The 15052-nt window shown below is 48.7% G+C and overlaps 1 protein-coding gene across 1 annotated transcript in view; it reads left to right on the forward strand.

Annotated features, from left to right (window-relative positions):
- KIF6 (kinesin family member 6) overlaps window positions 1-14525 on the forward strand; it is a 370265-nt gene extending 355740 nt beyond the window's left edge. The window contains 6 exon segments of the mRNA XM_058555469.1: window positions 2407-2504; window positions 8048-8122; window positions 12311-12400; window positions 14056-14162; window positions 14427-14440; window positions 14442-14525. Coding sequence (XP_058411452.1) covers window positions 2407-2504; window positions 8048-8122; window positions 12311-12400; window positions 14056-14162; window positions 14427-14440; window positions 14442-14525 — 468 coding nt within the window.
- The last annotated feature ends 527 nt before the right edge of the window (window positions 14526-15052 follow it).

Genomic DNA, 15052 nt, shown 5'->3' on the forward strand with positions numbered 1-15052 from the left:
TATTGGCAGCGCGTCCCCGGCTGCCCCAGAGCCCACCCTCCTCCTGTGGCCTGGGGAACATCAGGGCCGCTAGGGAGGCCCCTGTGGGGCAGCCAGAGGAGAGGGAGAGTGGGGGCTTCGACCCACAGGCCCACGTGCTCTCAGCCCTGGCTCAGGAAGCAAGTGCTCATTTTAGTAATGAGGAACGCAGGTGATCCGGGGCTCATTGCTTCCTCGCTCTGGTGCCTGACGCGTAGAAAGGTGGGGAGGGAAGGTGTAGCTCCCCAAACCAATGGGCTTGCCACCACTGCTTTCTGTGATGTTCTCTGTGATATAGTATTGACAACATTTTTTTTTCTTCTTACAGTCATTCATGTATATATATATATAAATTATATAAATTTTAGAAAATATAGAAAAACACAAAGAAGCAAAAATCACCACAATCCCACCACTTAAGGATAACCAGTGTTAACATGTTGGATTATATTATTTTATCTTTTTTTCTGTGCATATACATCCATATGGTTTTATAAAAATAGAATCATACTGGTCTTCAAGTGTCACAACGGCTTTTTTTTTTTTGACTTAATTGTATAGCATGACCACCCTTCCGTGTTATTGTCCTACAGTGGTATTCTAACGGCTGTCACTTTCCCATCATGTGGATTTATTTTCATCTATTTAACCAGTCTCCCACTATTTATTGCTTAGGTTGTTTCTAGTTTTTCACTGGAAGCATATTTGTAGATAAAATTTTGCACATTTCCTAGAGAAATTCGTAGAATTTCTCTGTAATATGATGAAGGCTAAAATAACCTGTTAAGACGTGTTAGTACAAACCCCCAGTTCCGACTGTCCTCGTGTGACTCCTCAGCTGTGGTACGATGGAAGTGATGAAATATACCTAATCTTGTCACTTGCGTGGCTGGCAGAACCTTAGAGATGATCTAACAGGCAGATGCCTTCATTTTAAGGACAAGGAAACAGACAGCCAGGAAAAGATTGAGGACACACAGCCAAGTAGTAGCCAGTGTGTTACCAGCAGCCATGTGACCAGATGATAAAGAAGAATATTTGGATAAAATTAAATACACAAGAAGACAAAGAAAACCAACAAGACTGAAACACAGTTCTTGAAATATTTTTAAAGTGAAGTTATGGTGTAATAATATGTATACTACTTTACAAATGCATTAATTAATAAGGTCTCAGGGCCCGCCCAATCATAGTTTCAAAGTAACGATGAACACAATATTTCAAGATTTCTGCAACAACTGTAATGTGATGTGAAAAATATCTGTGATTTCTTCTGGTGACGAAGTCCTTGGTACTGCTAATATTACTGTGGTTTATTGTCTACATCTATCATTGAAAGAAATGCCCCATTTCAGGAAGAAGTTAGGAAAAATAAAGATATAATTGGCTCGCATCCATGTTCACAGCGCCCCTGGTTCTGTCTGCACTCCGATTAAGAACTCTTCCTAGCGAGGTCATCAAGGAGTGAGACTTTCAGCCGCTGAACAGTCGATGAGGGTCGTCTGGTGTGACTCAGAGGTGTCCCGGCAAAGCTGAGAGATTCAGACAGTTTATTGCTTACACTGACGGTGAAAGCCAGAGTAGCCAAAGGTGTCAACTGCATGTGTACTCTGTCCCACAGGATGTCACTGAAACCAAAGGGACCAGATGACTGCAACAAGGAAGATGAGGCTCCCTGTTGCTGAGGAGTCAATTCTGTGCTGCCACTAGGCAGTTTTGTAGCCTGCAGATGTACCCCAAGCAGGGCGAGGCAGAAAGCCTTAAACCTCATCATGACATGAGAGGCGATGAGAAACTGTCACCTGACAGCGTCCTGGGGAGATAGGTAGACAAGCGGGAAATAGCCTTGTAGCAGCTCCTCCTAAGCCTCCTGTGTGCTCATGTTCTGGGAGAATGGTAGCGCATTCTGCCAAGACTCAGAGAAGCTGCAATTTAAGCCTTGCTCAGGAGCCCTGCGTGGAGACACGCGAGGTTCTCAGGGCGCCCTGGTGGAGCTGTTCGCCTACGTGAAGTGCTCAATGGATCTCTCTAGACTCTGGCAGCATCTCTTTGGAACAAGGGGAAGCAAACCAGAAAGGACTTCTGGAGAATGATCAGATCACATTTTAAACATGTTTTCCTAACTGCAAAAAGTAATACATGCTCAATTTAGAAAACACAGAAAAACACAAAGAATCAGTCAAACATTACCCGTAATCCTGCTGTCCCAAGATAATATTTTGATGCCCATCGTTATGGTCATTAGTATGTTTAGATTTATTTTTTCCCACATATGTTGTATTTACCAACTTCTATAGGTGGCTTCTTCCCCTTGAGAAATACATCAAGGACATTTTCCCGTGTCGTTAGATTCAAGCTAACATTGTGATCTCCTTCTTGGGCCAACAGGTAAACTCTCCAGCAGTGAAAGCCCTCAGTCCCATGAAGCCCTTTCCCCAGATGCCTGTACCCCAGCATGAAAAGTCCCAGCATCTCTCCAACAAAAGGTAAGGAGAGAACTCTGCCGATGGGGTGAGGGTGCCCAGAAAAGGCTCCCCACCTCTCCTCAGCTGTTCTTGCTGCTCTAAGTGTCTCCATAGGCTACATGATGTGGGAGGATGAACTACTTTTACTGTTAAATTCGTTGTAGATACTTTGAGGACCCCGCTTCAGTCCTCTCCCCCTCGCTCTGACAGCCAGTGGACCTACTGCCACGGCAACAAGAGACTAGTGGCATAACCACAAGCCCTGGTCCTGCCCCTTGAGCAGGAAGAAGGGGTTGGCAGTAGCGGGGAGGGGAGAGTAGCCTGGGAGAGGGAGGGGGAGTTGGGATGGGGGGATGTTGGTGGTCAGCCTGCCAAGATACAGGGGAGCTCTGGTAAAAGACTCTGTCTTAGCCCAGATTCAGGGGAGTGAGCAGCCTCCCGTGAGGACGGCCTCCACATGAGGATGGCCCTGAGCCAGTTTCCGTGAATGATGACGTGATCCAGCAGGGACTCTGGTGCCCCGCACGCCACCTTCTGAAGACAGGTTCCTTCCCATGCCATCCACACATTATCTTTTTCCAGCCACACAACTCGGGTGGTAAAGCCCGTGACACATGCCTCAGCCATCCTCCATCCCCTAGACAGACCTGGTACTGTCGTGACGGAGGCCGGGGCAGCATGAGTGTGGCCTCAGCCTCTGCCGCCATGGAGCGATCCTTTGACCGGGTTTGAACAGAGCTGAGCTCTCATGTTGGAAATATGAAATAGAGCTTTCGACCAGGGTGAGGGGGAGTGCCAGACAGTATCCTTGACATGATGTGATGAGAATGGTGCTTCACCTCTGTGATCTTCTTCTCAAAAACCCATAACCACAGTCAAATCATGAGGAAAACGTTGGACAAGTCCCAATAGAGGGACATTCTACAACATGTCTGACCAGTACTCCTCAAAACCGTCAAGGCCATCAAAAACAAGATAAGTCTGAGAAACTGTCACAGACAAGAGGAACCTAAAGAGATACAACAACAAAATGTAATGTGCTATCCTGGATGGGATCCTAGATCAGAAAAAGCACATTAGGTAACAACTAAGAAAATCTGAATAAAGCATGGGCTTTAGTTCATAATAATGTATCAACGTTGGTTCATTAGTTGTAACAAATGTACCATACAATGTAAGATTATATAGGAAGGGAAACTGGGTATGGGGTACTCTTTGTACTGTCATTTCAACTTTTCTGTAAATCTAAAACCATTCTTAAAAAAGGCCAGTGAGCCCTTCACCACCTGGATGACATTTTCTCTGGGCTTCTCCACATTCCCCAACCTGCCCTCCATGCCAGCACTTCAGCATGTATTCTAGTTTTAGGAAACATCTCCTATGTGAGCCCCAAAGCCCAGGGTCAACAGCTGGCAAGGTGTGTTCTGTTTGGCTAGCCTGGTGTTTTAAAAGGTGGTGTAGATCTATGAAAGAAAAATTGATAAGTTGGACTTTATTGAAATTAAAAATGTTGCTCTGCAAAAGACACTGTGAAGGGGCCGGCCCCGTGGCTTAGTGGTTAAGTGCGTGTGCTCCGCTGCTCGTGGCCCGGGTTCAAATCCCGGGCGTGCACGGATGCACCGCTTCTCCAGCCATGCTGAGGCCGCGTCCCACATACAGCAACTAGAGGGATGTGCAGCTATGACATACAACTATCTACTGGGGCTTTGGGGGAAAAATAAATAAATAAATAAAATTATTAAAAAAAAAAAAACACTGTGAAGAGAATGAAAAAGCAAGCCATAGACTAGGAGAAAAATCTTTGTGAAATGTGTATCTGATAAAGGACCTGTATCCAAAATATACAAAGAACTCTTAAAATTCAACAGTAATTTTTAAATGGGCAAAAGATCTGAACAGTCACCTCCCCAAAGAAGATGTACAGATGGCAAACAAGTGTATGACAAGATGCTCAATGTATGTGCTCATAGATGTTCAAGATGCTTGTATGTCGTTAGGAAATTGTAAATTAAGACAACAGTGAGATACCATGACACATCTTTTAGAAGATGACACCATCAAATGCTGGTGAGGCTGTGGAGCAACAGGAACTCTCATTCACTGCTGGTGGGAATGCAAAATGGCGCAGCCTCCTTAGAAGACAGTTGGGCAGTTTCTTACAAAACTAAACATACTCGTACCATATGATCCAGCGATCACATTCCTTGATACTTACTCAAAGGAGCTGAAAACTTATGTCCACACAAAAACCTGCACATGGACATTTATAGCAGCTTTATTCATAATTGCCAAAACTGGAAGCAACCAAGATGTCCTTCACAGTTGAATGGGTAAACAAACTGTGGTACATCCAGACAGTAGAATATTATTCAGTGCTAAAAAGAAATGAACCATTGAGCCATGAAAAGACATGAAGGAAACTTAAATGCATATTGCTAAGTGAACGAAGCCAGTCTGAAAAGGCTACATAATGATTCCAACTAGGACATTCTGGAAAAGGCAAAACTATGGAGACAATATAGAGATCAGTGATTGCCAGGGAGAGAGAGGGAGGGTGGAGAAGATGAATAGAGGGAACACAGGGGACTTTTAAGGCAGTGAAACTGCTGTTTGACACTGTAATGGTGGATATATGATATGATGCATTTGTCAAAATCCACAGAACTGTACAACAGAAAGAGTGAACCCCCATGCAAGGTATGGACTTCAGCTAATAATGTATCGCTGTTGGTTCATCAGTTGTAACAAATGTACAGCACTAATGCAAGTTGTTAATAATAGGGGAAACTCTAAGTGGGGAGAGAGGGGTTATATGTGATTTCTCTGTACTATCTGCTCAATTTGCTATAAACCTAAAACTTCGCTAAAAAATAGGCCATTAATTTAAAAAAATTAAAGGCAATGTAAGTAGACAGCTGCACTGCTCCATGACAGTACAAGCAGCTTAGCATGAATGTCCTACACGGACCCTCTCTGAGTTTATTTGGGTACCTGCCAACCTCTGGGGCACTTGAGTTTGCAACCTCTATATACCTGCCTCTCTCGCCACACAGGGCCCCTTCCATGAAACCCCAGGACTCCACAGAGCATGTCTGAAAAACACTGGTCCAGGCCAGCCAATAGGACAGAGCTGCCCCCAGTCACTGCTCTGGCTCCATTCTGAGCCTCTCATTTGTCTGCCACACAAGAATGAGCTCTCCTCCCAATTATGAGGTGCAGAACCCCTGGTTATTTCCCCAGCCTCTTTTCTAAGACAATGAAGTGCATGATGTGTGTGTGTGTGTGTGTGTCAGGAGAGGCCTAGTAAACGCACTCCCCGGCTATAAGGTAGAAATAGACTGTGCCTGCCAAGTGAAGTTCAGAATCTTGAATTTCAAAGATGTGTATCAGATCACCCGTGGGACCTTTCCCAAAATCATGCTCCTAGAGCTCAACCCCAAGCCCATTTGATGACTGCTGGAAGAAGGGTCTCTGGGGAGATGGCTCCCAGGCAGGCTCTGGAGCGCTGTTCAGGCCCCGTCACATGTGGTGGCTGCCGGTGCCCTGGTCGGATCTCTAACCCTCGGCAGAGATAACCAAGTGTCCTGAACAGTGTTTGTTAGGACACCTAAACTATGAGTGTTCGGCTCCCCTAAATTCCCCCACACACAGTAGTTTGGATACCAAAAACTGTGGGTGGAAATGTTACAACAGAGAGGTGAGAGGAAAAAGGTCCCGCTAGAGACTGGAAAGGGAGCCATCTGGGGACACTGCCATTCACCTGCCCAGTGCTCCTTGATGCTGGCAGAAAGGAGCTCACAGAGCTCTACTCGGGGGAGGCGGGGCGGTGACCCATCCCAGGTCCTCGCAGCTCCTCACACATTCTCTGCAAACAGCCAACAGCGGAGGATTGATGTCCTTACATTCTCCAAGGAGCCAGCATTGGCTTTCTTCTCCTGTGGTAATAATATCCCTGTCATTTATCAAGGGCCCCATGGGCCAGGCACTGAACAAATGGGTGACATAGGTGCCATCCTTGTCCCCATTTTACAGATGAGAACACTCAGGCCCCGAGAGATTAATTAACTTGCCCAAGGTCACCCAGCTAATAAGTGGTGAGCCCAGGACTGACCAGGCCTGTCAGCGTCTGGCCACCCCCCTCACTCCTCAGGTCAGCTTCCTTTGATGTTCACAAGAGCCCTTAGGGGCACATGTATGTTCTGTTGTTTAGTAGGAGGTGATGTTTTCCAGCCCATATTCTGTACTATTTCATACAATCATGCTTTCTTTATATTCTTCCAAATGCCAGGCCCCCTGCTTGGGGCCTCCCCTCTTTCAGTGTGTCCACAGTCTGATTTTCCAAGGGGCCAGGATTTTCAAAGGGCAAATCTCTCCTTGCTTAGAAGGCCAGCCTCTGACTGGAACCAGAGCTCCCTGCTATTGGCCCCACCATTTCTGTTGAGAACCCCTGAATTCAATGCCCCCATTTAACTAATGAGAAAACTGAGGCTCGAAAGGGAATGTGATGTTTTGAACTCGGTAGTTAATTACGTGAAATGCTGCCTCTTTGAACTTCCGACTCCGTGCTGAGTGGCGTTTCTTCCTCCCTCCCACCTCCTGCTGCCCTGCCCTCCCCCTGCCTCCTCTCCCCTCTCGGCTTTACTCCTTCACCCCCTTCTTCTCCCATCTCTTTCTTCCACTCTCTCACTCTACCTATCTTTATTCCCACCCTACATTCTCTTTCTCCTGTTTTTTTTTTTTTCCTGTCTTCCCCCCTGTGCTTCTTGCCCCTTCTTCCATGCTCTCCATCAGCTGAGGCTGCCCCTCTTTTTGCTTGTCCATTTGTCCACTCTGCTGCCAGCTTAGATCTAAGAACTAGCCACTGGGCAGGGCCTCCTAGGATCTCCTTGGGGAACAACCATTAGAATCCTGCTTCTCCCCCGGCATCCACCTTGTCTGAAAAGCATGGCCCATTCTGGCCTTGGCATTCCTGGACATTCCTTAGGTATCCAATTTAAGATGATCCCAGGATGTGCTTGCCAAGAGATCCTTAACCCTGAAGTTCAGAACCTTGGATTTTAGAGGTGCATATCAGCTCACCGTCTGTTACCTCCAAGGAGTCCCCTCAACTTAGACTTTCACAACGGCTGTATCAAACAAATGCTCTTTACAAGCAGTGGGCCCTGGGCAAGCCAGCTCTCCGCTTGGGGATTCCCTGTCTTGTCTGTAAGATGCATCAGGGTCCCTCTGACACTACTGTTCTACGAGCAGATAAATGTTCCGGTGCCATTGAAGAGCTGCTGCAGCGAGAGAGCGCCTCCGGCTGACTGTTTGCGCCCAAGCTCCAGAGTGGCTGCTCTCAACGGACTCACTGCAGCCAGGCGCCGGTCCTCTGCTCCTCAGGTTCTGAAGGAAACCTGATTTTGTCACTTCCCCAAGGATGCTCAGGGCCTACGGGCTGATCGCACTAAATTCACAACACGCTATTAGGCAATCCAGGAAGCCTAATCATTATTGATGTTACTTATTAATCCTTATTAAGAAAGAGATCATTAATTCTGATGGCTGGTTTGTTCTGTCTCCAGAAGGAATGTCAATGTGAGAAATGAATTCATTGTCAAAGGCTGATTGGTCAGGAGAGAGGACAGAAGTAATTCGTGGTATCATCCTGAGGGCTCGGAAACAGAGCTGAGGCATCCAGGGACGCTCCAGCAGCCTCGGGACTGGAGGAGTCATTTCCCTCAGGAGCCCCAAGCGTTTGCATGTGCCTTCCTCCTGCATGAGCTGGTTGAGGCAATGGGCCGGGCAGCTGGGCCTCCGCAGAGGGTGCTGGATGCCCCATCTGCCATGGTGTGGTGATGCCCTTCTGCCCTGCCCATGTCCGTCTCTGCTCCTCTTCCTCCCTCTCCCAACCCTCAAGTTGGCACCTGTGAACGCTCCCTGGCATCTTAGAAAAGGCTCCGCTGAGAAACCGTTGAGTTAATGAGCCAATTCATGTACCAATGACTTGATCTTGAAGACGCTACAGCTTCCAAACTGACCTTGACCTGGTGTAATCAAAGCACCTCCAGGATGGAAAGCCCTTTCGCCTTCCCTTCCCAGGACCTGCACCAGGAGCCCCTCAGAAGGAGCCCTGAGAATTGGCCACTGTTCTCCAGAGAAAAGCAGGCAGAGCCTGCCACCTTGTGGCTGCCTCAGGTCCTACCGCAGCCCTCGCCAGACAGCACAGATCCGGGACTCTCCCAAAGACTCAGTGGAGAGTCTCTGGGATGCTGGGAAATAACCATCTGAAAAACAATTCCCAGGCCCTGATTTCCTGTCCTGTTTGTTTGACTCACAGCCAGAACCTATGGGGGCAGGCACAGGGTAAGGGGCCCTGCCACAGGCTGAGATGGGAGAGGGAGGAAGGCTGGAGCTGAGGAAGGGGCTGTACTCACAGATGGGACAGCAGGTTGTCAGGCCTGTGGAGTGCCTTGGACTGTCTCTACCCTAGCCCACCTCTCAGCCTGAATGTCCCCATCTGTAAAAGGAGGGTTCTAGCCAGGTGACTTTTAGGCCTCTGTCAGCGCTGGCATTGTGTCTAAGCAGGATCATCCCAAAACAAGAGAGAGATGACCCCATAGTGTCACTGGCATCCCAGGGCAGCTTTGGCTGCTGGCCTCTTCACCTCCCAAGGGGCACTGCTGGGTTCCACTGTTTGCAACCAGGAATCCAAGGCATGGCACATGCACCAGGCAGCCTAGTTAAACGGACAAAATTGCATCTGCGTGAGCTATTGGACCCGACTCCTCACTCAGGGAGCACGGAGCTGGCGAGTAGATATGGCCGAGGTGAGCCATGCATCTCCAACGTGTGCTTCCTCAGAGCGCCAGAGTCGGGTCCGGTTAGTAAAGCATCATAGCTGAAAGCACGGGTTCTGAAGCCTCACAGAGATGTGATTAGACCCAGATTCTGCCACTTACAAGCTGGGTAACTTTTAGAATTTCTTTACCCTCTCTAGGCCTCAGTTTTCTCATCCATGTAATGAGGATAATGAGGCTATCGAGAGGATTAAATGGCATGATGTTTGCAGAGCGCTCTCCCAGAATCTGGTGTGTAGATGGCGTCTATAAATGACAGCTATGATCAGTGTTGTTTTTGTTCAGCTTGCGCATCCACTACATGCAATGCTGCAACTGTGAAAATTGATGTGTAAACCATCTGTTATGGACGAAATGTTTGTGTCGTCCCAAAATTCCTTTGTTGAAATCTATCCCCCAATGTGCTGCTGTTAGGAGGTGGGGCCTTTGGGAGATGATTCGGTCATGAGGGTGGGGCCCTCATGAATGGGATTAGTGCCCTTATAAGAAAAGGCCAGAAAGCTAGCCCACTCTCTTTCACCACATGAGGACACAATGAGAAGTCGGCAGTCTGCAACCCGGAAGGCTCTCACCAGAACACAACCATGCTGGCACCCTGATCTCAGACTTCTAGCCTCCAAAACTGTGAGAAATGAATTTCCATTGTTTATAAGCCTCTCAGTCTATGGTACTTTGTTATAGTAGCCCAAACTGACTAAAACAGACATTAGTACCAGAAGCAAGGTGCTGTTATAACAAATACCTAAAAATGTAGAAGCAATTTTAGAACCAGGTACTAGGCAGAGGCTGAGAGAGTTTTGAACTGCATGCTAGAAGAAGCTGAGACTGTCGTGAATGGACTTTTAAAGGCTATTCTGGTGAGGGCTCAGAAAGGAAAGAGGAGAGCTGTAGAGAAAGCTTCCGTCCTCTTAGAGAATACATAAATAATCATGTAGAGAATGTTGGTAGAAATATGGATGGTAAAGGATATTCTGATGAGGTCTCAGACAGAAATGAGGAAGATGTTATTGGACAATAAAGAAAAGGCAATCCTTGCTATAAAGGTGCAAAGAACTTGGCTGAATTGTGTTCATGTTGTAGTGTTTTGTGGAAGGTAGAACTTGCACGCGATTAAATTAGACATTTAGCTGAGGCGATTTCTAGGAAAAGTGTTGAAGGAGTGGCTTGGCTCCTCCTGACTGTTTATGGTAAATGCAAGAACAGAGAAATGACTTGAAGCTGGAATTATTAAGCAAAAAGGAGCTAGAACTTAAAGATTTGGAAAATTCTCAGCCTATCCATATTGCAAAAAATGAGAAAACATCTTCAGAAGAGCACACTGGGGGTGTGGCTGAGCGACCATTTCATAAGGAAATTAGTGTAGGCGTGAATCCCAGACTTCATCAGCTACCTCAGCCAGAAAACTGACAGAGTGAACTGAAGGAGAAGGAGATGGGAAGGAAATGAAGGAAGGCTGTTGGGGTTCTTGGATTTTACAGGATGGGACTAAAGAGCTATTTGCTGTGAACGTGCACTATTCTTCAAGACAAGGGAAGAATGACCCCAAAGATGATTCAGAGACCGTCACAGCTGCCTCCTCCATTTCAAAAGGGGTGACCATAGCCTTGCTTTCAACAGGCCAAAGGGCCTCTGCCAAAAGCTGTGGGAGCAGGGCCACCCAGCAGAACTATGAGAGCACGACCCCTGCACAGCAGAGCCCAGCAGGACCTCCACCTCAGTGGGTCTAGAACATGGGACCTTCACCCCAGTGGGTCTGGAGGCAGAGCATGAGCCGAAGAGGATTACTCGCAAGACTGAAGATCTCGTGGAGTTTGCACTACTAGATTTTGGACTTGCTTACGACCTGTCACCCCTTTCTTCTTTCCTGTTTCTCCATTTTGGCATGGGAATGTCTATCCTATGCCTGTCCCATCATTGTATTTTGGAAGCACATACCTTGTCTGATTTCCCAGGTTCACAGCTGGCAAGGAACTTTTCCCTCAGGATGAATTGTACCTCGAGTCTCACTCATATCTAATTTAGATGATATTTAGATGAGACTTGGACTGTAGACTTCAGAGTTGACGCTGGAATGAGTTAAGACTTTTGGGGCTGGTGGAATAGGGATGAATGTATTTTACACATGAGAAGGACGTGAATTTTGGGGAGCCAAGGCAAAATGTTATGAACTGAATGTATCCTCCAAAAGTTCATATGTTGAAATATAACTCCCAAGGTGATGGTATTTGGAGGTGGGCCTTTAGGTCATGAGGGTGGGGCCCTCATGAATGGGATTAGTGCCTTTATAAGAAGAGGTCAGAGAGCTAGCTCACTCTCTTTCCACCATGTGAGAACACAACGAAAATTTGGCAGTCTGCAATCCAAAAGAGGACTCTCATGAGAACTTGACCATGCTGGCACCCTGATCTCAGACTTCCAACCTCCAGAAACATAAGAAATAAATTCCTGTTGGTTAAGCCACCCAGTCTATGGTATTCTGTTATAGCAGCCTGAGCTAACTAAGACATCATCCATGACAAGGATCTTGGCCCCTGTCTTAGTCAGCTTAAGCTGCCATAACAAAATACCATGGACTCGGTGGCTTAAACAACAGGAATTTATTTATTTCTCACAGTTCTGGAAGCCGGCAAGTCCCAGATCGAGGTCCAACAGGATCAGTTTCTGGTAAAGACCCTCTTCCTGGCTTGCAGATGGCCATCTTCTTGCTGTGTCCTCACACGGGAGAGAGAGAGCTCTGGTGTCTCTTTCTCTTCTTATAAGGGCACCAATCCCATCATGGGAGCCCACCCTCATGACCTCATTGAAACTTAATTACCTCCCAATGGCCCCACCTCCAAATACCATCACATTGAGGGTTAGGGCTTCAACATATAAATTTGGGGGTGACACAAACATTCAGTCCGTAACAGCTCCGGAATATAAAGCCTAAATTTCTCTTCTGTAAACCTCCTCCCCTACCTTTTCCTTTTGTTGGTTGATCTTTTGCAGTGATGTGAATGCCAGGAAAATCCTGCCCTCACCTTGCCCCACCCTGCACAGCCAGGAGCAGAGCAGCACCAGCGCCTCCCCGGAAGACAGGTCTGTGGTCTTCTCCTTCCTCTAATGCCTGTGACGGCCCCTACAGTAGGCGGAGTGGGCCGAAATCGCTTCCCCCGAAGTCCACTTCCCCCACTATCAGAGGAGCCCCTTGTCCAAGGCTGCCCTCCACCCTGGAACCCCGGGAACTCCCTGGGATCTCTCACAGATGCCGTCTCGCAGAGCTGGGGAATTTTCTCCCAGGGTCACTGGGGCCCTGTGCGGGCAGAGTTGCTCTATGACTCCTTGTGTGTAGGTGTACCTGGGGCCTTTAAAGGAAAGAGGAGCTGGCCCAGGAGCAGTTCCAAAATAGCCCACTAGCCTCACCACAGAGTCCCCAGGCAGGGACGGACATGGGGTGACAAGCCTGGTCTCAGGCCTGGGAGCCATTCACTCCAGGCTGAGCAAAGTTGATGAGGCCTCGCCCCAGCGCCTGCTCTTTGTGCCTTCTGACTAGAACACCTGCGTGCCCTTCTTCACCTGGCCGACCCTACTCTTCTCCCAAGGCTGTCCAAGGGAGTATCCCACCCACTGTCCTCCCCACCCCCAGACAGAACGAACAACGCCATGCAGCTCCCTGCCCTCCCTGCTGCAACTCTGCTGTAGCACTTCTCGTGGAGTTGCAGCGGGAATGCCGACCCAAAATCCTTTATTCTATACAATCCTCACTGCCTTCTAAGAGAGTGGGCACTGTCACCTGCTGTGTACAGTGACAGCTGTGAGGATAGAAGCTTGGCAGAGCCAAGAGAGTGCATTGCTCTAAATTTTCTTAAGGGGGATTTTATATGTACAGGAGTTGGATGGAGAAAGAGGAGGGAGAAGGGCACATACATCTCTCCCTTTTAAAGGGAAGCTCCTGGAAATCCCACACAGCACTTCTTACAAATCTCATTGGCCAGAACCTGGTCACCTGGCCACACATAGCTGCAAAGGAGGCTGGGAAATGTAGGCGGTTTTTAGCTGCGGCACCTTTCTCAGCTAAATATTATGGTTCTTTTTTTAAGGAGAGAGGGGAGAACAGTTATCTCTGCCTCAGGAGCAACTAGCTAAGCCATGGTGGGGGATGGAGACGCACTGGGGAGACATCCTAAACTATATGCCATCTAAGTTGAGTGCTGGGTGCTGAAGGAAACAGTTAAGCCCCAGGTAGAATGGGCTTGGTTTGGTTAAGTTGCAGGGGGCTGGGGAGGCATGGTGGTGAGGGGATGGAGGAGGTGGAGAAAGAAAGCACATTCAGCCATGTGAAGGTCTGGGGGAGAGCAGCCCAGGGGGAGGGGACAGTAAAAGCAAAGGGCCTGAGGCCAGAAGGAACTTGGTGTATTTGAGTCACAGAAAGGAGGTCAGGGTGGCCGGATCGTAGTGAACTGGGAGCCAGATCACAGAGGGATCCGACCACACAGCGATGGAGTTTGAATTTCACTCCAAGAGCAATGAGAAGCCACTAACGGTTTAAGCCAGGAGAAGACATGACACGTTTGCATGTAAAAGGATGGCTGTGGCTGCTGCACAGAGGAGGTGGAGAGAGTCAGGAGGAGGCCGAGTGCAGTGGCCCAGCTTCCTGGGTGAGATGCGGTCACTGAAAATGGGAAGCACTTTGGGAAGGTAAGCACTGAGTCGAAATGTAAGTAGCAGTAAGTGTGATGTGTGGTTGTCCCCAGCATCCCTGCAAGGTCAACGTCGTCCGTCCCTCTCACCGGGGACAGCCAGACAGACTCAGACATCTTGGCGTTCATCAAGGCCAGACAGAGCATCCTGCAGAAGAAATGTAAGTGCACCTTCCTCCAGGGCACCACTCACCCGACTCTGCTCACCAACACTTGGTGGGGAGCGGGGGAAGGCTGGAGCGAGCAGTGAGGTGGGAAGGAAGTGGGAAGCTTACTGGCCCTGCCGTCACTTCACATGTGCCTGGCCTCTGCTTCCTTCGAGAGAAAGCCACAGAGGGCAGCGTCAGAAACACCAACACAGGCCCAAGGGGTGGCTGGCCCAGATGCACCCGCCCTGCCTGGCAAAGCGCCTCTCCCTCCTCCAGACCTTCAGCTCCTTTTGTTCTCTCTCCCCAAAGCCAGCTCTCCTTCACTCAGCCCTCTCAGAACAGGAGGGGCTGAGTGACGGTTTGGAAACTTGCTGAATCCCTGGCTGGAAACCTCACCCTCCTGTGAGAGTGGGGTTCTGGCCACTGAGTTATAGACAGAAACACCACTTGAAGCCCAGGTCTGAGGACACCGTAACAGTTACAGAGGCAACGTGTGTGGTGGGTCAGACACAGGAAGAGAGAGAAGGCCCTTTCCAGCCTTCATCACTGACGGCCCCACTCTTTCTCTTGGCAGCTGCCCACCTGCTGTGGACAGGCCTTCTCTCCTGCCTTTCTCTCCCCAGAGAGCCCCAGGGAGAGCCCCAGGGCCCCCTGCCTCAGCCCCGCCTTAGTCTTAGCCAGGAATGCAAAGGCTGCTAGACAGGTTAAGCATTGCCTTCATGTGTCAGTGAGGCCCGTTGATGGATGAAGCGGCAGACTGGGTCCTCTAATGACTGACACGTGCCCTGAGGGCCTACACTCGGCTTATGGCCACCTCTCTGCAGTTCAGACAGCGGGAGGTTTGCACGTGGGTGGAGCACCCCAGTGAAGGACGGCCTTTGCCGTGCAGGCAGGCTCGCTGG

The sequence above is a fragment of the Diceros bicornis genome, chromosome 14 (genome assembly GCF_020826845.1).
Source record: "Diceros bicornis minor isolate mBicDic1 chromosome 14, mDicBic1.mat.cur, whole genome shotgun sequence".
Taxonomy (NCBI): Eukaryota; Metazoa; Chordata; class Mammalia; order Perissodactyla; family Rhinocerotidae; genus Diceros; species Diceros bicornis.